Source organism: Gekko japonicus, unplaced genomic scaffold (assembly GCF_001447785.1).
Source record: "Gekko japonicus isolate JY-2015 unplaced genomic scaffold, Gekko_japonicus_V1.1 scaffold1278, whole genome shotgun sequence".
NCBI classification, from domain to species: domain Eukaryota; kingdom Metazoa; phylum Chordata; class Lepidosauria; order Squamata; family Gekkonidae; genus Gekko; species Gekko japonicus.
Window position 1 is genome coordinate 297,328 of NW_015170926.1, and position 22,977 is coordinate 320,304.

The following is a 22,977-nucleotide window of genomic DNA, read 5'->3' on the forward strand; positions in this document are numbered from 1 at the left end:
TCCAATGTGCATCACCTTGCACTTGGCCACATTGAACCCCATTTGCCATGTTGACGCCCACTTGCCCATCCTTGACAGATCCGTTTGGAGTGCCTCACAATCCTCAGTGGTTTTCACCACCCTGAACAACTTCGTATCATCCGCAAATTTAGCCACTTCACTGCGTACTCCCTACTCCAAATCATTGATAAACAAGTTAAAGAGCACTGGGCCGAGTACTGATCCATGTGGTACCCCACTGCTTATCACCCTCCAATGAGAAAATTGCCCATTTATACTCTCTCTCTGTTTCCTATTAATTGGCCAGTTTTTCATCCACAAAAGGACTTGTCCTTTTATCCCATGACTATTGAGCTTAGTTAGGAGCCTCTGATGAGGAACTTTATCAAAAGCTTTCTGGAAGTCAAGGTAAACAACATCTATGGGGTCCCCCTTGTCCACATGTTTGTTCACTCCCTCAAAGAATACTAACAGGTTAGTGAGACAAGATCTTCCCTTACAGAACCCATGCTGAGTCTGCCTCAATAGTTTTTGTTCATCAATGTGCCTACTAATTCTTTCCTTAATAATGGTTTCCACCAATTTACCCGGTATCGAGATCAGACTGACTGGCCTGTAATTTCCTGGATCTCCTCTGGAACCCTTTCTAAAGATGGGAGTGACTTGGCTAGGTGCAGTTATGTAGATTAGGCATGATGCCAACTCAGGGTAACATGATTTACAGAATGCTTAAGAACATGAATAAGAGAACACCATAGCCCAAAACATTAGTGAGCATAAAGGCCAAACACAGCTGTTCTTAATTTTATTGTCTGAACATGTTCCTTTACCTGGATCAAGGCTAAAGGTTTATCTCTAGTACGGATAAGAGCAGCTTCTTGCTGGAGTTCTTCCTCTACAATTTCTGCAAATGTGATGGGTGTTGCTGCAGCCAGACTTGGCAAGGATGTTGCTAACCAAGGACTGCAAGGTAAATTATAAACGCAAGAGATGATGAGCACTCGGCATATTCTTTTTTTAACATAAGTTTTACTTTAAAATCCAACTTACTTTGGACTCTCTGACTGTACTGGTTCGCAGGAATTGTCATTTTCTGCATCAAGACTGGCAATGGTTGCGCATCTAGAGTGGGAAAATATCAGCAGACCTGTCGATTAGCCATACCTTCATGAAGCAAAAAGGCTGTTAAGCAGCATGAAGCCTAGCGTACTCTACTGAATCCCCACAGGCTAAGCAAGTGGGGTTTTCAGTGGCTGCATGATTACCCAGTACCGCACTTAAAACTGTAAGCAGGCTCTGGAGCTTTGAGATATTCCCTACTAGAATATGAGTCAGTGGAACAGTATTTAGGTTGAGGGGGAGCGCCGACATTTGACTGGAATTTTTTCCTTTAAACTATGTGTGGAAAGGATGGGATAAGGAACAGAAAAGGGGTAGAATGAGCAATTGTTCCTCTTGAGTGGTGGAGACTGAACAGACCAAGGTGCAGAAACGTTAAAATGCCACATGTCTCCTTAAAGGTAGACTGTACGTCTAAATATAAGTTGATTTTTCAATCCTTCACTTTCATTAGGTGAACTGCTGTGCAAATCCAAAGGAATAACCACAAACACACTTCCCCCACTTCTGAGAATCAGCGCCTTCAAGACATTATAAACTACCATCATAAATTTTAGGCATCTCTAGCCTGCATTCTGAAAATACTATGTAACCGAATTGGTGCTTCTCAGATATAATTTTATTGCAAACTTTTTCATATTTATTGCTCTCAGCAGTCCACCTAGCAACATGATTTTTAAGGCTATAAAGCTAACATTAGAAAAGAAAACACATCAACTAAAATTAAATGCTGTAGATTTAGATGCCTATATCAATTTACACTATTGCTAGAAAATCGGTTTATAAATAGTGGAAACAGAATAATTTATGTGTTCACCTTAGAGACTTCACAGTTTGTGCATCCTCAAGTTCTTTAACCCAAGCTTTTCTGGAACTAGTACCTACTCCACAAAATTTTTCTTCCTCGACCAGGAGATCACGGAATGAGCTTTGCAAAGCAGAAGGCAATGAAGTAGACCTGTAACAGAAACCAGGAACACAGTCTCAAATGCTTATACCTAATACCTTCTAGCACAATAGCGGAGTAAAGCAAAAATCCTGCTACTGTTATGATTCCATGAAATCCTACACAGCTATGGATGTATTTACTTCAAAATAATTGTATCTCCCTGAGAATTATTTTAATTAATAAACTATGCTTGCATAAACATCCTAGTATATATCAATCCATTGGACCTCCACAGGTGTTTATATAGATAAGTCTGTCTTTATATTGGTGCAGACCAGCCATTTAGAGGTATGGAGCACTCTTCCAGGATATAGTGAGTAGAACAAAATTTGACCATTCCAGTGCATCTTGAAAGTCAGGCAGAACAAAGAGCTGGGGAAGCCTCTTTCTAGCACAAAGTACAGCACACTTGTATTTGCAAGAGCTGTCTCTACTGACACATCACCATTTTCATATTACAGATTCACCATTTTGTTGTCCATCCAAATACATTCTTTTGGGACACATCGACAGGGTTAGAATAGCTTATTTTCAGAACTTGGTTCTGGAACACTGTTATGGTTTTAATGAATACTTTTTTTTCTTATGCACAAAATTTGGGCTGTGGCTTGTTCACTACATTTGTGGCTCCAAATGTGACAGCCCCCCAATTGTTCTGCTTTTCTCATGGCAGATGACTGGGATGGGCCTTTGTCAGAGACTATAAAAGCTGAAGAGTGAATACCACTGATTTAAAGTGTTAACGGCCCATGTTTTAACTGTTTGTAAGTCTTATGAGTGATTTTCCACACTGAAGTAGTCTGGGGCAATGCTCCCTCTAAGCTGTGGAGTCTTGTGAACAAAAATTCTACTTTGTGAGCTACTGGCATTAAAGTTGTGAGTGACCAATTTTGCTACTGCATAAATTAGTTTGCTCTGCTGCCATCCTTACTGAGCCAAGACAAAAATGTGTGAGCCAGAGGCTAAAAAACTGTGAGCTAGCTCACACTAACTCAGCTTAGTGGGAACACTGCTCTAGGAGTATGTGTATATAAAATTTTAGCCTTATGTCAGTTTTAGAAATCCTTTATGTTTTCTGTTAACATTGAGGCATGTACACTTCCCATCAGACTGTAGTAATAACCAAGGTGCCTTAAACTATGTGTGAACCCCATTTTCAGGTACAGAAGAACCAGTTCGATAATGCTGTCATATCAGTCTCATGCTACTTTACTTTTAAAACATAATGTATAGAATTAGTCATCATAAGAGGTATGAAGATGTTACTTGAGAACCTGTCAATTGACTGAAATGTTGATTTCACAACCTGAAATGTAATGATATTCCATCCCAGCAAAAGCAAGATCAAATTATATAATGTCAGGAGTACCTCTCAAGTAAAGAACTGATTGACACTAGCCTTCTGTGCCCTCTGGTATATGCGAAATTACATGGTATGTTCAATTCTCTTTCAATTTCCCCATCCCCTTTATGTATAAAGTTTTTACAATTATCTAAACGTTAAGATTAATTAGGAAAAATAAGCCCAAAGAATTCTGAACTACCCCAAACTGTGAAACTGGATGCTTCTGTTGGAACAAAAAAAAGAATGCATGGTTAAAGATATGTTGAGTTTCCATGTCAACCAAAAAAAGTTCCAGAAGGTCCCACACCCATCTGGCACCCTGTCTTGACAGAAGAGCTGCTGAATTTCCAAGACAAGTATCTTGTTTCATGGCAAACACACAAACGTTCTGAAGAATGCCACATGCAAGCATGGAAACCTCAAGTTAGCGCCAAATGCATGCATATGAGTTTGTTTTATAGACTTTTAAAAACAGGATTATGCCATAAGGCAACTAAAGGGTGACAAGAGAAAATACACTTCTTTATTTAAAAAAACCAAAAATTCATAATGAGAACTACATTTTAAACAACAAATTTGTTTAAAGCCATCAGTGTAACGTCTCTTTTTCACAAGGAAATGAACACTAAAATAAACAGTATTTTCAAGGAATCATTTCTTTTTTAATCATTGATTTTTTAAAGTTACCGATTGTCATAGTTTTTAAAAAAAACCACCTCTTGGGTTTTTACCATTTTCCATTTTTGCAGCCAAAAGAATGTTGTGAAGGAACAGTCATGTATGCCTATATGAAAGTTTGATGAGAATTCTGCAGTAGAATACCAGCAGCCCAAGGCAGAACAGAAGTGGACAGAATGTTGGATTTACACACCAGGTTGAAATACCCACTAATTCATCGAGACTGCAGGTTGATTTGGGGCCAAGTGCTATCTGTCAGTATAACTCACCTCACAAGGTTGTCAGGAGAATACTATGGGGAAATGCCAAGGAAGGAGGAGCAAGGTGCAAATATGATAAATAAGCACCAGCAAGCGATCCCTTTGATTAACATGCCTTAGAAAAATCAGCTTTACCTCCTAACTAGATCCCAGCTTCAATCCCTGCCATCTGTTTGCTAAAAGGTACTTAAACATCAAAGTTGGAAAGACTTTTGCCCAAAGCCATGACAAGCCACTACTACCAGGATCAGATAGTTGGGCCAAAGCAGATTCATATGTTTAGAAGTTACTACCAGGATCAGATAGTACTCAGCTAGATGGGCCAAAGCAGATTCATATGTTTAGAAGATAACAAGTGTGAACCCACAAGGAGTCGCAGGAGGCATCTAATTTCTCTCTCCCCCACAACTTCCTCCTTCCCCACTATTTTCTCCTTTTTCTGAAAGCCCCCATAGCCTCTCCCTGTTTCCTGCTTGCTTCTACCCTTCCCACCCAGTAGCCAACCTATCTTTATCTGCCACTTCGTTTTCAAGTTTCCCTCTCCTCCCCCCCATCCCTTAGGGTTCCCCGCTCCAGGTTGGGAAATTCCAGGAGAATTGGGCATGAAGCCTTCAGAGGATGAGGTTTAGGAAGGGAAATGACCTCAGCAGGGTATAATAATGCCAGACTCCATCCTCTAAAGCAGCCATTTTCTCCAGGGGAACTGATCTCTGTCATTTGGAGAGCAGCTGTAATTTTGAGTGATTTCCAGCCCCCACCTGGAGGTTGACAACCCAAGTCCCCTTGGAGGAAATGGCTGCTTTGAAGGGTGGAGTCTGTGGCATTATGCCCCTCTGAGGTCCATCCCCTCCTCAAACCCCACCGTCCCCAGGCTCCACCCCCTAAATCTCTAGGTAATTCCCTAGCCTGGAGTTGGCAACCCTACCGCCTTCCCACCCAACAGTCAAACTACCTTTATCTGCCTCTCTGTCTATCACTTTCCTTATCACCTGCCTTCAGCAGCCTCTACCTAGGAAAGCTGAACAGTAGGAAGTAACCTATACTACTAGAGGATCTTAGCTCATAGTACCAGTATCATCAGAAAAAAGAGCTGAAGAAATGTGCTAAAGTGACCTTTATATATCTAAAGTAACAATACTATAATAATAATAATGCCGGGGTCCAACATACCTAAGGGACCGCCTTTCCCCATATGTTCCCCTGCGAGCACTACGGTCGGGGACGCAACATCTCCTGATGATTCCAGGCCCCAAGGAAACCAGGCTGGCGGCTACCAGGGCCAGAGCTTTCTCGGTGGCAGCTCCTTCCTAGTGGAACGAGCTCCCGGAGGAGATCCAGCCCCTGCGGGACCTTGTGCAGTTCCGCAGGGCCTGCAAGACGGAGCTCTTCCACCAGGCCTTTGAGTAGGAGCCGCCACCATTGTACTATCACTATCATTCCATCATTAGTTTACCATCATTATTAACTGGCCCTGTGAAGAGAGAACGACAGCGTCACGTGGAACTGACACCACTGATTGGATGTACTATCATTGAGATGCCATCTTGATGGAAGATTATTTTGGAACATCTAGAGCACTTAATATGTTGTAATACTGTAGTAGTGGTTTTATATGGTTTTAACTTGTTTTATGTGTTGGCTTATGCCTACCTGTGAGCCGCCCTGAGCCCGCGCAGCGGAAAGGGCAGGCTATAAATTGAAATTTTAAATAAATAAATAAATAAATAAAACAGCATATAAAATGTTGTTGATGAAGTTCTCCAGCTTATCAAGTCATTTCGCAAAGCTTCATCCGAACAGGATCATACATACCTTACAGTATTTCAGTAATATATAATTATAAATTGGAAAAGTGCAATGTACCATAAATCTCAATAAATAATTTAAATAAATAATTTTATCATTACATACATATGTGTCTTCTAGTATTAGTTAATTGTTCTGGTTTGTCCATTGTCGAGTAAAAGCAGTGGTTTCTGCAGTATCTTATAATGTAGTCTATAAAAATACAATTTACACACAATATCATAAGTTTGCCATAATAGAATACATAGTTACTTCATAACATTTAATGTTGTTTTGTAACATTCAAGTAGCCTATTCAACAAATAAGACTGAAGGAAGAGTTGGAAAGTGAACTCACCTGTATTTTCTATGTCTTATTAACATGCATTTAGAGTTGAAAACGGGGCATCTGGGCGAAAGATCACGGAAGCCTTGACAGGTGTTTCTGCTGAACAGTCTTATATAGTAACAGCGCCCTTTAGTGGCAAGTTTAAAGGCATAGCAACTTAACATCTATTCACTTCCTGTGTTACATTCAAACTTATTTGTTATATTTTACTTGAAACAATAGTGCCAGTCATAAGAAATAAGAAAATTCTAAATACACCCCAAGGGTAACATGTTTTTAGTCTAAACATCCATGTTGGGAAATGAACTAATTTATGGTTTTATATCTGCTACACACGCAACACATGGACTGTGCACACATTTGTATACCATGAGCCAAAGAAAGCTGTTTGCATCACCTACTGTGAGAGAGAGACTTCACATAGGGAACGCTTGCCTGCATTTTATGTTAATGTAGCTTGCACACATTCAGCTCAGAGCATCATGGGAAGAAGGAGCACATGTTAGCCATTGTGAGCAGAGACCAACAACCAAGAGGAGGAATTCCCCCATTACTGAAAAGATGAGATGTCACGCAGGACACGGACCTGATCTGCATCTGTATTGCAAGTTTGTTTCTGCCTGGAAAAGCCAATATTCATCTGTACTTCAAAGAGGATACAGGAAGCAGACATTTCACACCTGGCCAGATGGCATTCCATGAGATAGAGTGTAGTATTTCAAATATTGACCCAACCCATAGCATACCTGCCCCTTTCTCACATGCACCAATAGGGAAAAGCTATGGGATGCACTTGTAAGTAGGTGGGATTACAGATCGGAAAGGTGCCACCCACCTGTAGATTCAACAATAAAAGTAAAGACCCAAACCCTAGGTCCTTTGCTAGCCACCTCCCTTCTCTACGACCTCTATCTTCTTTACTATCCCTAAGGTCCAGCTTTCTATCCAACAATCCTTTTGTCTACCTTAAGATCTCTTGGACTGCAGCCAAAGAGATCCATGCTTGCTTAGTTGGTTCTAGCAGGTGTGATTTAGCTTAAACCCCTAGGTATTACTTTCTACCCCATTCCCATTGCAACAGACAAGACTTCTGGAAACAGGCGAGTATAAACCGAAATAGCTACCTACCTACCTCCAAGTAACTGAGAATCTATTTTATTTCTATTTCTGTAACTCTAAAGGGAACCTGAATGTATGCGAAGTGAGACTGATGTTTTTGTATGTGTGACTTTGATATTCTTCAGTAAAAAGATTATTTGTTTTGGAAAAACACCCATGTGGTCTACATTACTGGGACTCTGGGTTCGGACATGACCCTGGTATAGCTGGCCAGAACTCACGTTAAAAATTTAGTTGGCCTCACAGCCCGGAATATCACTTGGCGTAACATCCAGAAGGCACTCGTATATCTATTCTATTATATTTTTTGGATTTATTATTTCCAATACAACAGATTTAAAATCCTCATTACTATGACCTTTTTCTATAAAATGTTGGACTAAAGGCGCAACCATATATCTGTGTTTAATACATGACTTGTGTTCAATAATCGGTGTTCTCAATGAACGTGTGGACATACCAATGTAACTGAGTCCACAGGGACATTGTAAGGGATATATGACTCTCTTGGTGGAACAGTTAGAGAAAAAGGAAATATTTCTTCTATAATTGGCTTCAGGAAAGTCTAAAAACTGAGTCTTCCAAGATTGTGCACAGACTGAATATCTGGCACGTTTGTAGTGCCCTGTGGCAGATAACGTCATGGTTCTAGGTGGTGAAATATGAGCTCTAATAAGATCACGTATACTGTTGGTCTCACGGAAACCTACAAAGGACTTCTTTTCACAGCCCGGAATATCACTGAGAATATCCCAGTGCTTCATAATTATATTACGAATGGAATATGCCAATGGTGTATAGTTTAATGCCCAACTGATTTTAGTCTTATTTTTAGCAGTTGTTTCTTTAAAATAAATCTATCCTTTGGACCTTATATGCACGTGTATAAGCCCGAGTAATTATCTCTGAAGGATAACTCTGGTGAAAAAACTTATCATAAAGCTTAAGACACTCCTCCTCAAAATCACACAAAAAAGTAGAATTCCTCTTGGCACGCAAAAACTGGCCATAAGGGAGATTTTTCCTAAGGTGTCTGACATGAAATGAATTGCAATGTAAATAAGAATTCTTATCTGTACTTTTACAGAAAGGACGTACTGCCAAGCTACAATCATGTATAAACACAGCTGTATCCCAAAAATTGATGTTGAACTTATCGAATTGATGTGTAAACTTAATTGAAATATGTAATGAGTTAAGCCAATCTACAAACTCTTGTACAACAAAAAAATCATCCAATATCATAGAGAGATCATCAATTTATCTTTTGTAATAGAGAATATGTTCAAAAAAAGGATTATTGGTCTCATTACACCTGGTATTTCTGGCCACTGTGTGACACAGAGTGTTGGACTGGATGGGCCTTTGGCCTGATCCAACATTGGCATCTCTTATGTTCTTATTTCTAGTAAAAGACATCTATTGTAACTACAACAGCCTCAGAATCCTTTGCTGGTCACCCAAGGTGGGATCAGGACCTTGGTATACATTGGCAAGAACCCATTTATAAATTGCCAATTGCTGTAAATAAAGCAATTCGGCTAACAGGGTCGAAGGGCGGGGCCCTCCTCTCCTGAAGTAGTAGCAGAATCTTCCGCTTCAGTTGTCTCATAGTCTGAAAAAGATTGATGGGAGTCCACCCAAGTAACCCATCTGTTTGAACTAATACTAGGGGCACACCATTTATAAACTGTTTGGGGAGTAGTCCCTATGGTCTCTTTCAAACGTCTTAATTTTGGTCTCTCTAGCCTTTTTTTCATAAGCTTTAAGTTCTTCTTTTAGTTCCTTAAAGTGTGATTCATATGTATCATGTAGAAGCATTTTATAGAAAGAGGTCATAGTAATGAGGATTTAAAGTTTGTCGTATTGGAAATAATAAGTTCAAAAAAATATAGTTCTTTAGAATTTTCTTGTTTCTTATGACTGGCATTATTGTTTCAAGTAAAACCACTGCTTTTACTCTACAATGGACAAACCAGAACAATGAACTAATACTTGAAGACACATATGTATGTAATGATAAAATTATTTATTTAAATTATTTATTGAGATTTATGGTACATTGTACTGAAATACTGTAAGGTATGTATGGTCCTGTTCGGATGGAGCTTTGTGAACTGACAGGCCTAGTTGAGTCATACAAGTTGTGTGGTATCAAGTCACCCAGAGATTGCCACCAGGCCTAAGGTTGCCAACCTCCAGGTAGGACCCGGAAATCTCTTAGAATTACAACCCAGATCACAGAGAGCTGCTTCCTTGGGTAAAACAACTGCTTTGGAGGGTGGACACTATGGCATTATATCTGGCTGATGCCCCTCACTTCCCCAAACCCTACACTCCTCAGACTCCACCACAAAATCTCCAGGAATTTTTAGACCTGGAGCTAGCAATCCTAATCAGGCCCGTCCCCAATGAGTTCTCCCTCAAAGGCCAAAAGGGGCCTGGAAAGGGCCCTGACCCTCCCCTCTGCCTTTTTACTCACATAACACAACTTTGCCTAAGATAAACGGCTATTTCATATGTTTAACTTCTATTGGCATTCGGCTATTCATTCAATCACGGGCAAAACTATTCTCGCTTCTTCAATGAAGTACTTTCTAATAGTCCAGAATTGTCCACCATTCCCACCCTCCCCCTCCACTTGAAGTTTTGGGACAAATAATGTTTTTGGTTAAGGATTACAGGCACACACCTACCATAAAAAAATTTTTAGAACGCTTTTAGGTTGGATGAAAACTATTCCTACAAAGCAAATGATTCAATGATCCCAGACCTCTGTACACCATATGAACAAGTTTAGTGTCAACTTGCATGTTAACATTCACACAGATTTTCCCCATATGTCCACCGTGATCTTGTTGACAGATGTGGTTTCAGAGATGTGTGTTCAGAACTGAATTCCCAGGCAGGTGGGGGACCAATTTGGACTGGGTCCACAGCATGCAAAGAAAGGGAACTTAAGCACCCCTGCCCCATCTTCCTCATCTGAAATGTCCCTGGGGAGCTGCTATTTCCACATTTGGGGAAACCACGTAGCTCATCTGTATACATAAATTCCTTCAATGGGACAAACAGTGGTTGCCTGGGGCCATTTCAGGTCAGAAAAATGGCATATGAGGGGCTTTAAACATTACCTGCATGTGCATTACAGTTTCAATCTAAAGTAATATGATTTCAAAAGCAAAGTTCTTAGTCAGCAGTTATACTAACATTGTTATCACCAGGCTCTGGCTTATCTGAACACAGCAGCAAGAGATAAGAACAAATAAGAATTTCACCATTCAGATTATGTCTCTCATTACAATCTGGTTTCTATAACACCATCATATCAAAGTGTGAATCATATCCAAATGTGATCCGAGTGGATCAAAACGAAGCATTTTAAAAGATACAGTGCATTTAAAGTCCCCACACACTGACATAAAAGCATTAATAAAAAACATACCACACATTCCCCGGCTTTGCAGCTCTTCGTGGTGCAGGCAGCACAGCTGCATCTGGCACAACCTCTGGGCTGCTATCCTTAGCAGCCATGGCAATCAGCTTCCTTTGCTTTTGAGAAAGCTTATTCCCATGAGAAGTGAGTCTGCTAAAAATTAAAACAGTTCTGTAAAGATAAGCCTGCCATAACTTTCCAGAAAACCAAATGCTAAACAGAACAGTCATATGGGAAACTACAAGATGGACTTTTTATTAGTTATACAAGTCCCAGAAGTACAAAAATACTGGCTTGCTCTCTAAATCCCTGTCAGTGGGCAGCAGCAGCAGCAGCAGCAGCAGCAGCAGCAAAGAATAAATAAAAATCTTACCAAGTCTTCCAATTCCAGATTTGACTGTAATGTCTTATAAAGTTTATTTTGTTCCTTTTATTAATGAACAGTATTTAAGAGGGAAATGGAGTATTGTAGCATTACTGTGCTGTTTGTAGTATTACTACAAACACAAATGTCCACAATAAAAGTTTTTTAAAATCCTGCACAGTTAAGACTTTTCCTTTAAATGCTAACCAGTTTAATAATACTGTTTATTTTATTATTTATCCTAAAAGTTATATCCATTGACAAGCCCTGGTATTGTACAAACCTCGAATTGATCTTTGGCATGGCTCCACATTTTTGCACGTTTTCTTCGATTTCCATAATTGTTCTTAAATCCATAGCGGGAGGACTGGCTGGACTGAATGAAAAAACAACAAGTTGCTACTTTTTAAAGATGTGCATTTTTTACTTACATCCCAATTGCCAAACATCACTCACATCTTATATATCTTGAATACATTTTGTAACTGGATGTATAATTTATGTCTGCTTCCTCAATTATGGCAAACCTCAAATAGAATGTTTTCAGACAAACATTTTATTCATTTGTATACTTTAAAAAAAACACACCAAGGACACTTTTAGGTCTCCTGAAGATGTTGAATTAAATGCTTTAAAACGCATAGTTTATATGAAAGCCTGGTTACACTTCTTTCAAAACCTACTTCAAACTTAATCCTTTAAGATGGCAAGTTCAAGATGCAATCAGTATACAGTTAATAGTTGTAATAGCTCCCCTTTTTCAATGGAACTAGCATTATCAGGGTGGTGTCATGTAACTGTAATTTTTAACAGAGTTATCCCAGGCACTGCACAAATAACCTGATTAACACAAGTCTCATCACACATTCTGGCTGGAAAATGTATCACTCAGCAAATATGGGAACAAAAAATATACCTAAAAGAACTGACAACCCAATTGGAAGAGCTTGCAGAGGCATTTTTGTTATTAGGAATGCACCATGGTGGTGATTTTTTTTGCAATGAAGCCTCTTTATTGGCATGTGGAACAACTGTGCTGGAAACACACATCCTCTCTTTCACCTGAAATCAAGACATTGAAAGTTATACAGCTTCCTTCATGTATTTAGAAACATAACTGATTAGGGTAAGAGGCAGGCATATATAAGAACAGACATGGAACAAAACCCAGTAATGCGTCCATCCAAAAATGCCTTTGGCCTACATGTGTGGGATTCACAGAGCTACTTTAGGCATGCCCAAGAGTGCTTTGTCCCCCCACCCCTTGCATAGCTACCCCTCAGGTCACACTGTGCTACTTTTGACACTCTGGGATTTTGTAACATGTCTGTGAGCAGCTATTCAGGGTTCACAAGTCTAAAATCCTGGTGGCATACGTTGTACTCAGGATAGTCCTATGAACTGCATGGTTCCATATGCCATCATACACAGGATTCAATTCTTATGAAGGTAAGTACAGAACAAAGACAGGTATCTGTCAGTGCTACATTACTCTGAGATTCTGTTTATAACTAAATCAGATTAGGGAGTTTTTAAGTAGATTTCAGCCAAACACCTCCGCATAGCTGCTGTAAGTTAAAATGTATACTATGTTAAGCAAATAAGATGGAGCATGCAGCATACACTTCAAAGGTTAGGAAGCAACATGTGAAAGCACAAAGGTAACAACAACTGTGCTATTCAGGAATCCAATTCCTATAAAGTATATTAAAAGAAGTATATGCATACCAAAAACTCTGATTTATGTGCCTACCCAGATAACTGGCTTCCATAAGACAAAGCTTTTTACCTATCCAAAAATATTAAGATTTTTAAGTTGTTTTTATTGAAACAGTAAACATCAAGGTAACAAGGCAGCTCTGACCTCAACTTTATCTGTATGGAATCCCACGGTGAAGTCAGGAGACTGCAAATCTCGAGGACTATTCACTCCCACATAGCTACCTTCAGAATCAGAGGTCAGCATTTCAGGAAGGGATTCAACAGAGTTAGTTTTATCCAGTTTCAACAGCCCTACATTGATTAGAAAAGAAAAATAGTAATGATTAATTTGCAATGTAAACTTACACAGTGTTTCTAAGAAAGGGATATGAAAACGTTCTGGTTATCTAAAATGTCTGGGGAACTTAAAAGTTACATGGAGTTCCACACTGCTGCTGGACTTGAAGCAGACAAGTCTAGTCTGGTACCAGTCCCCAGGCACACCTCCTTATAGACTGCTTCGCTCATCACTGGTTGAGTCTGTTAGTTTGGCATCTTCTACTTACCCCGAACTGGATATTTTAGGCTACCCTGATCTCATCAGCTCTCAGAAGAAGAAGAGGAGATTGGATTTATACCCCGCTCTTCACTACCCAAAGGTGTTTCAGAGCGGCTTACAAACTCCTTTTCCTTCCCCTCCCCACAACAGACACCCTGTGAGGTAGGTGGGGCTGAGAGAACTCTTGACAGAGACTGCTCTTTTTCAAGAACAGCTGTGCCAGAATTATGGCTTGCCCAAGGTAATCAGATCCTTCAGATACAGAAGCTAAGCAGAGCTGGCCCTGGTTAGTAGTTGTATGGAAGACCACCAAGGAATACCAGGGTTGCTACACAGAGGTGGGCAAGGGTGAACCACCTTTGTACAGTACTGTTCTCGCTTTCTCACAATACAAGAACTCGTGGGCACTCAATGAAATTACCAAGGAGCAGGTTTAGAACAGATAAAAGGAAGTACTTCTTCACCCAAAGCATAATTAATACATGGAATTCATTGCCACAGGAAGTGGTGGTGGCTACAAGCATAGACAGTTTCAAGAGGGGACTGGATAAACATATGGAGCAGAGGTCCATCAGTGGCTAATAGCCACAAGGTATCGATGGAACACTAAGTCAGGGGCACTGATGCTCTGTATTCTTGGTGCTTGGAGGGCAATAGTGGGAGAGCTTCTGGAGTTCTGGCCCTGCTGCTGAACTTCCACTTGGGCTTTGGCCACTGTGAGACACAGAGTGTCGTACTGGATAGGCCTGATTCAACATGTTGAGTGCTGTAGTACCAGCCTGATTCAACATGGCTTTCTTATGTTCACCTCTGAATATCTCTTGCCTTGAAAACCCTACAGGGTTACCAGGCTCTGACTTGACAAGAAAAGCAAATCCTACCCTTATATCAGTCTGAAGCTCACTCACTGTGCAACTGTACCTTCTGGGAAATGTCTGGGCAGGAAGTAGAACCGTACTTGTTTCTCCTTATACCCTGACCAGCTTCCACCAAGGCACCCAACCCGTAACAATAAAGAGGCTGTACAAAGGAACAGGCTTCCTGAACTGCTGCCTATACAGGTATCAGAGTACTAAGGAAGAAACAGCCAGTACTTTCAGAACTTTGATGAGATTCGCTGCTGCTAAATCAGCCACTATGGCTCCCCTTGCCACTGATCCTCTTAAGTCAACCCTGGACCCTCTTCTAGAGCTAGACCTCAGTGCATGATGCACCCTCAGTGTAAACACACCCATTTTGGCCAGGTTGCATTTATTTACTTCCAACTAGGAGGATCAGAATGGGGAACTAGTACAGGGTCCATGGGGCCAAGTTGTTCATGTGCACATAGCAAAAACATTTGAAAGATATTGAGAAGTTTAACAAATATAATCCTAGAACAAAGTTTGAGTCCAGTGGCACCTTTTATTCAAACATATAAGTTTTTGTGTGCATGCACACTTCTTCAGATACAGTGAAACAGAATTTCCTCAACCATTACATATAGGTGGGGAGGTTACCAGGAAGGGCCAAATACAATCCCAGTGATTTCTTCCTCAGATTTAACTGACAAACTGATAGTTGGGAAGGCATATAATCCTTAGATCCACTGGGTTTGTTCCAAGCATAGAAGGCAGTTTTCCTGAACCATACTTGAAGCAATCAGCTACTCTTTTCCCCCCCTATACACTCCAAACTATTACATTTATTAATAATTGTGAGAAAGAGTATTAACATTTCAAGGTTATAACACTGGGGATTATTATGGTGAAAATCAATATATCTAATTCTCAACATGGGCCCACCTGTGGACACTCCATGGATTAGAGCCATGTAGAGAAAAGGAACATCTTTCTATAAACTTGGACAACTACCCAGGTCTACAGAAAATATGAAACATTCTTTATAATGGAGAATTAAACCCACCCCCAAATGGAGCAGAACTGACACTGAATTAAATTGGTTTTCACCTACATTTGAAATCTAAAACAACAGTTGTTAACTATATAGACCAGGGGAGAGCAGGCTTTTATGTTTCTCAATCACAAAATGGCAGCTCACTGAGTGAAACCAGTCACAAAATAGCAGCTCTTACTAAGTTACAGTATTGCAGGCCTGCAGTAGGGGGGGGGGCTTTCACATGCTTTTTTCCCCAAAGTAAACCCACTAGCACCCCAAATTGTAGCTCACCCTGCATCTCTCTGTTTTCCCTGGAAGAGGCAAAACCAAGTTTGGTGCAGAGGAAATAGTTAATATCATAATTCTTTCCCATCCAAAGCACACGTGCTTAATATCATAATTCTTTCCCATCAAAATATCAAAATATCATAATATCACAATTATTTCCCATAATTCTTTCCCATCCAAATATCATAATATCATAATTCTTTCCCATCCAAAGCACACGTGCACATGCATGGAAAATAGTGCTGGGTGCTGTCAATTTCCCATCCCCAGCAAAGGTGTATGAGAGAAGCTGTTGTGGTAGTTTCAGAGGCAAGGATAAGAAAGTGATTACCACAGCACTGGAGGAGGGATGGAGAGCTACTTTTATTACTTAAGAGAGTAACTAGTGACTGTCAAGTGACCTTCCGCCCAATTTTTTAAACCTGCAGGATCCAGCTTGAGACAGACACTTTCAAGCACCATTTACTTCAATGGGAGAGATTTAAGCATTGCAGTGAAATCAACAATCTTACAAGCACTTAACTCTAACTGGTTCTTGACTCCCTAAATTAACCATCCCTTCCAGTAACCATCCTATTAAGACCAGTCTTTTGCTAACCATTCTAACCCTGACATGCACACAGACAGAATGCAACAGCCTTCACACAAAGGATCACAACTAATTGTTAAGAGGCACGAGTCACTGTCACAGGCATTACGGGAACCTTTCTGACACTGGTTAGCATCTAGAAGTTTCCCCCCTGATATGCTTTCTGCACAGTGCTTTCTGTTCCCTCTGTTGTCTGTCAGTGTTTGTTTTATGTTCCTACTTCCTTGTCTGTTGGTTTATCCAGACATCTCTCCGGAGTGACTACTTCTGTAATGTCACGTTGAGCTTTTGCAACTGCATTGGGGGGGAGGCATCACTGGCAACTGCAAAACTGCAGTCACTGCACTGCATTCTGCTGGTTTCATAAATCAGTCCCATTATTGTTTATGCTTAATTAAACTTCATTTTATTCAAACTCAGAAGGAAACTGATGGAATCTTATGTGGTCAAACACCAATATGGCTAATGTTTCATTATCACTGTACGCCAATTGTAGTATTATGTTTTGTTTGCTGCTATAAGTGGTAAAACCTTTTTAAAGTTGACCAATACATTGAAATTTAATAAAGTGTTCCATTTCAAAATCACAGTTTGTTCTATTTTCTCATGGGCAACCCCCCCCCCCAAGCGGGCCACTCCATGCACATAAATTCCAGCATATAATGGTCGAAGGGGGGGGGGTGAGCCACAGTCAGATACACATCTCGCCTTCTGCTCCAGAAACCTGTGCATTGGCATCAAAAAACAGGAGGAGAATTTGATAGGGCTTTTAAGTTCTACAGTGAAGCTGCTTTTGATTGACTCTGGAGGAGAGGGTATGTCTTACCCACTTTCGCTTCCCTAGCCTGTCACTTTTACATACAGTATCACATACAGTATACACTTTTATATACAGTGTTAATGCAAATGTGGCATATTCTCTCTGCCTCACAGCCATAGTCAAGACAAACATAAAGTGACAATCCAGCAGCAACAGGGACCATCAGCAAGTCACCCTCTAGCCTGGAGAAATAACATCACACAGGAGAACAGATATTGGAGCACGCAGAGAACAAATTACCATGGACACACGAGGATCAGACATTTACCACTGATTCTATCAAATGAGGGCCAGCTAAAGGTCCACGGTTAACTCAAAAGTGATAATGGAATCATGTGAAGGAAAATGCTTCCACAAATTGCAGTGCCTCATAAAAATGAACAGATTCATATGATACTCATAATGAATAGGCATAGGTCTTATCCATATTCAAAGCCACACACAGTAATTAATGGATTTTTGTGACATGTCCATATGAGCAAACAATCTCTGCTGCTTGCCAATTACTCAAAAGAGTAACCTACAAATCACCCCTTTGAAGGAAGCTCATTCCTCACTAACCTGTGGAGGGTGGACTCTGAATTATATCCGATAAATTATATCCTCCTGAGCTGTCTGAACGTCTTCGAGGCTTCTTTTTAGCTTTAGCTTTTGCTTTTTTGAGAAGAGCTTCCCTAATTTAAACACATAAACATACGCATTTAGATTTAACTCAGTTTAAGAATTAATAACTGCATACGGCTATTCTTACTGCATACTCTAAGAAAAACGTCTTAATATCAGGATCACTTAACATCAGGATCACTTAATTAAGACTATGTTAGGAATTCAAGAATTCTTGACACTTTAAGATCCCCTCAGAGCTCTACAACATATCTGCTTAAACCTGGATCTTGCTCACTTTTAAATGGAACAGATGAAATCCACACCGAGCCTTTATAATGCACAGAAACAATGCAAAACAAAAGCTGTCTTAGTTAAAATACTTGGAGAAAAATAGTTTATTATTTGAGAGAACCTGGAACACTTAGCTTTCTTCTATATATTCATTTCTTGCTACCAAGCCATGCCACTCCATTCCAGATGTAGACTTGCTACTTGTGATCTTGTGAAAGCATGAAGCAGGGTTTGGAGAGATAAGAGAGCTGTATCAGAAGAAAAAAAGCTGGACCTTACTGAGTAGCTTGCTCTGTACTTAGTTCTTCTTTCAGGAACACAAAGGTTTCTCCTTCCTCAGGCTCCAACGAACTGATATCAGGGCCATCTTGATAAGGCGTAATTACTCTCCTGACCATAGCTGGAATCTACAACATCACAAATTCCTTTAAGCTGTATATTAGGGAAGACAAGCAGGCCCTGAACTAGTTTGGAAATTTAAAAGCTTGAGGCATAAGAGCCCTTCACAGTGAGTAGGTCTAATGAGAAGCAGAAATTTTCTATATTAACATGTAGAAGGACACTACTCTAAGGTTCAAACATATACCCTAAATTATCGAATGGACAAAATTCTCTTCTTCAGCTGTATTTCTCTCATTTTAACCTACACTATATCCATTAAGTTATTAAAGAATATATTTATATCCTTTCTTTTGCTCTGTAAAGTCCCCAGGATGACAAAACACTAAATTAAATGAACAGAAGCAATTAAAATACAAACACAAGCAGAATGAACAAAGCTTAACAAGAAACCACAACAAATAAACCTACTTAGCATAGGCTCTTCTAAAAATTTCTGCCTTTGAGGGGCACCAAAGCATCAACTGAGGAGGAACCAGGTAAATGCCCCTTGAGAAGCTACAGATCAGGTTTAAGCAAGCCCAGAAAGGGTTTAAAGATTCCAAGGCACAGTAAATCTCTGTTCCCCAAAAGGACACCTGTTACCCAAAAGCACCAGAACAGCTGGTTTATTATCTAGGGCACAATAACTAATAACAATGACAAACCACCTCTGAACATCTCTTGCCTTGAAAACCGTACAGGGTTGCCATAAGTTGACTGCAACTTGACAGCACTTTCCACCACCAAATGTATTTAAAGCTAGCTCCAGAAGGTATGAAAAAGGGTGAAAACCACCATTCCGAAGACACCAACAGCATCGTGCAGGGGTTGGACTAGATGATCTTGCCTTGAAAACCGTACAGGGTTGCCATAAGTTGACTGCAACTTGACAGCACTTTCCACCACCAAATGTATTTAAAGCTAGCTCCAGAAGGTATGAAAAAGGGTGAAAACCACAATTCCGAAGACACCAACAGCATCGTGCAGAGGTTGGACTAGATGACACTGCAGGTCCAACTCTATGATTCTATGAACAGAAGAAGAATTGAGAGAAAAGCAGGGGGCTCCTGCAGACTTAATGATGAGACATCTTGTATTAAGAATGAGGTGGTGGAAGAGATGGAGCTAAGGCTTGTATTTTTAAAATATAAGCTACTTTGAAGATCTTACGATTGAAAAAGCAGGACATACATCAAATAAAGGGAGTGAACTAAGTGCATGAATTCAGCAAGAGGACAAGGAAGTGAGGTCACAAGGCTCTGTTCTTCTCTTTATGTAGTTCCAGAAACCTTTAACTTGTAAGGCACTAAAGACAAAGAACAGCCACGAAGGTAGAAAACCCTAAAGAAGTTGAAAGAAGCAGAAAGGCAATGTAGATGAAATTTTCAGGGACCTGATCCCTTCATGACAGCTCCTCTGCTGTCTGGAAGAATTAGGATCTTAGGGCAAAAGCTAATCTGGCTGGGCAGATGATCCTTCAGAAGGGACTAGTTCCTGGGACAGAAAATAGATAATCTTGTCACACCAAGGGTACCCCCCTGGGAGTGGAAGAATATTGGTGGTTGATCCTTAGGAACATAGAGAGATGGGTCTGTGATAAGTGCTTTGATCACATGATAACTTGAATGCCTAGGAGAAATTGCCGAAGCCCCTCCTGTCGCTTCTGCCAAACGATCGCGGCATCATCGTCTTCTTGTCTCTATGAGGATCTTATCTAAAGAGTCACCGAAGAGACGATCACCCTGGAAGGGGTATGCCGCTACAATGCCCTTCGCATGCAGGTCCACTTGCCATGCTCTGAGCCATAGAGTTCTTCTGGCCACCACTGTAGAAGCGAGAGCCCTGGAGGAGAAGACCATGGCATCGAGTGTGGCATCTGCAGAAAAAGAAGAGGCCTGGAGGAGCCTATTTGCTCCCTCGGCCAAACGTTTGTCAGAATCAGAAATTAGTTGGGACATCTTTTTGGACCAGGTAATGGATGCCCAAGCCACCACTGTGGCTGTGGCAGTCACCTTGATAGCCATAACTGTAGCCTCATGGGCCTTGCGTAAAGCAAATTCAGCCTTTCTATCCAGGCTGTCTCTTACCATTACTTCACCAACTTCCAATAACAGTCCGAAAGTCTGGAGCACCGTGAACGGAGCATCCACTAGGGGAACCTGTAAGAGCTTATCAGTGAAGTTAGGCAGAGTATATAATTTCTTAACATTAGCTGGGCAGCTTTTATTAGCCATGGGCTAAGCCCATTAACTAATTGTTCCTCCAGAAACTCAGGAAAGGGAAAACCCTTTTCAAAACCAGGAGTTCTAGGGAAATAGTCCTTACTTCCCCTGGGCCTGGACCCGTCTGCGGATTCAATTTCAAGTGAACCATCAGGTTTAGGTTTAGGAATGAGATCTAGGGTGGACATAGTCTTTTTTAGTAGATACATATAGTCCTCAGATTTAAAAAATCTCATAGAGGGTTCAGGAAACTCCATTTCCTCCTCCTCTTTATCAGAGAAGAACTCTCCCTCCTCCCTTTCAATGGACTCGGTATCCTCAGCTTGCGAGGGTTCCCACTGAGGATCTGTCCCGTAGGAACAATAGTGATCCTTTCTAGCTGCCTTTGTGGGCCATCTGGTCCTATCTTCCTCTGGGTTCTCAAGGCATTCCCCTCTGTGAGCCCCGTAGCAGGAGAGGGTATGTGGGGCAGTTGGGCACCTAATCTCCGAGTGGGGGCCCCTATTTAGACTGGCAAGCTCCCTTCTCACCGTCTCTTGGAAAAATTTAATTACCTCAGGTAATTTAATTACCTCAGGCTTGCACTGCCTCCGGGATTGCTCTTGAGTAGATCTTGTGAAGGCGTCTCGTCCCTGCGGCCTGGCAATCCCTGGGCATTGGGGATTTGCAAGGCCTCATCTATGTCAGAATCATGGCTTATGGAAGCAGCGACAGCTGCCCTGCAGCCTCCAACTCCTTGTTCCGGAGTTTTGCGCTTTGCCGTTTGAGCCAAAATGGTGCCCGCATCATGCTCCGTGGCGGGAGAGTGGGTCCGTTTTTGCGCACCAGATTTCTTTGATGTCGCAGAGCTTGCCGCAGCTGCGGGAGCAGGAGACATGGCTCTGTTTTGAATTGTAGCTCTCTGAGCTCGTAAAAGCACTTCACCAGATTCTTCCTTGCTGAAGAATCCGTCTAGCTCTTCCCTCTCCGACATACGCCGGTCAGGGTGTCGGGTGGAGTCCGTAGGAGGGAAAGGGGGGGGGAGGGAGAGAGAAACCAGAATGAAAAAGAGAAAGATAAGGAATGAAACAGCTGAAGAGGCCAGAGAGTTAAGAAAAGATTTTCCAATTAAAGGCACGAGTGCTAGCAAAGTGCTGCTCTCCCTATAGAGGCAGGAACTAAAGTGAACTAAGGGGCATGTCCCACCAAGAGGACAGGAAGTGAAATTTTGTTCCTGCCTCCCTAAGGATAGGGTGGGAAACACCCAGCAAGATGTCCTCCTCTCAGGGGAGAACTTTGAAGACCATCTGGTACAAGTGTTGACAAAAATCCTCCAGTGACCACTTGAAAAAATCTTGCGAAGGTCTGACGAAGAGCAGAATATCCCATTGACGTCATTCAAAAAACAGGACCTCAGGCATGATGTTTTTCTGAAAGAATCGTGTGCACCAAATAGAGAGATAACAAGCTCTTACATAGACCAAACAAATCTCTCAAATCCTCCATCTTCAGAGAAGACTAAGGAGAATGTAATTTTTTCCAGAAGACAAAACAGAACAGTTCTTTTATTTCCTTCCCAAATGAATCATAGAGAAGGGAAGATCGATTTTACCTTTAAAAATAAAAGGCATAAGAGCATGATAGTGGGAAAAAATGTACAGAAAAAGCAGAAAAAGATCAAATACTATAAGTAAATTTTATATGTAATAATTGTTTGACTGGCTCCAATCTACACTGATCTATGACCACTGATTTAATTGATTTACAGTAACATAAAATATAAAACACAAAATAACTTGAAAGCTGCACAGTAATGTGACTCTGTGTAATAGACTGTTTTCTCTGCCTTGTACAATACCAATATAAAAATGTGTTTTAAGTTTCAATACTAGCAATATGGAATGTAACACCATGAAAAAAGACCCTAAAGATGGTTATAAGTAAATATTATAAGCAATGAGTCTAACAGGTTCTAATTTACCTTGATTTAATAATAGTACAATGTAAATATGATGGAAGTCTTATAGTAAGGTGATCTAAACTTTTTTATTAATAACATGAATTTATAGCTTGAAAGGAAAGAATTGTATGGATTAGATGAGAATTTTTGGGCAGAAAATGACTTTTTATTTCTTTTTATTTATTTCTTTTTTCCCTTTCTTAAAAAGATTGAAAAATAGCACTGTGTGACAAATCTTTACATAACAGTAAGACTATATAGTATAGGGAGCAAGATAAGATAGTTATAAATATAGATAA

The 22,977-nt window shown here is 40.6% G+C and overlaps 1 protein-coding gene across 2 annotated transcripts in view; it reads right to left on the minus strand.

The window, feature by feature from the left end:
• IBTK (inhibitor of Bruton tyrosine kinase) overlaps positions 1–22,977 on the minus strand; it is a 60,770-nt gene that overhangs the window by 2,802 nt on the left and 34,991 nt on the right. The window contains exons 19-27 of one of the 2 annotated variants that reach the window (XM_015418812.1): positions 18,416–18,543; positions 17,801–17,913; positions 13,269–13,417; positions 12,321–12,466; positions 11,688–11,780; positions 11,050–11,190; positions 1,937–2,077; positions 1,051–1,122; positions 831–963 (exon numbers count right to left, since the gene is read on the minus strand). In XM_015418812.1, the coding sequence (XP_015274298.1) occupies positions 831–963; positions 1,051–1,122; positions 1,937–2,077; positions 11,050–11,190; positions 11,688–11,780; positions 12,321–12,466; positions 13,269–13,417; positions 17,801–17,913; positions 18,416–18,543 (1,116 nt within the window). Of the gene's footprint in view, positions 1–830; positions 964–1,050; positions 1,123–1,936; positions 2,078–11,049; positions 11,194–11,687; positions 11,781–12,320; positions 12,467–13,268; positions 13,418–17,800; positions 17,914–18,415; positions 18,544–22,977 lie in introns of both variants that reach the window. The other variant, XM_015418811.1, reaches the window with a different exon arrangement.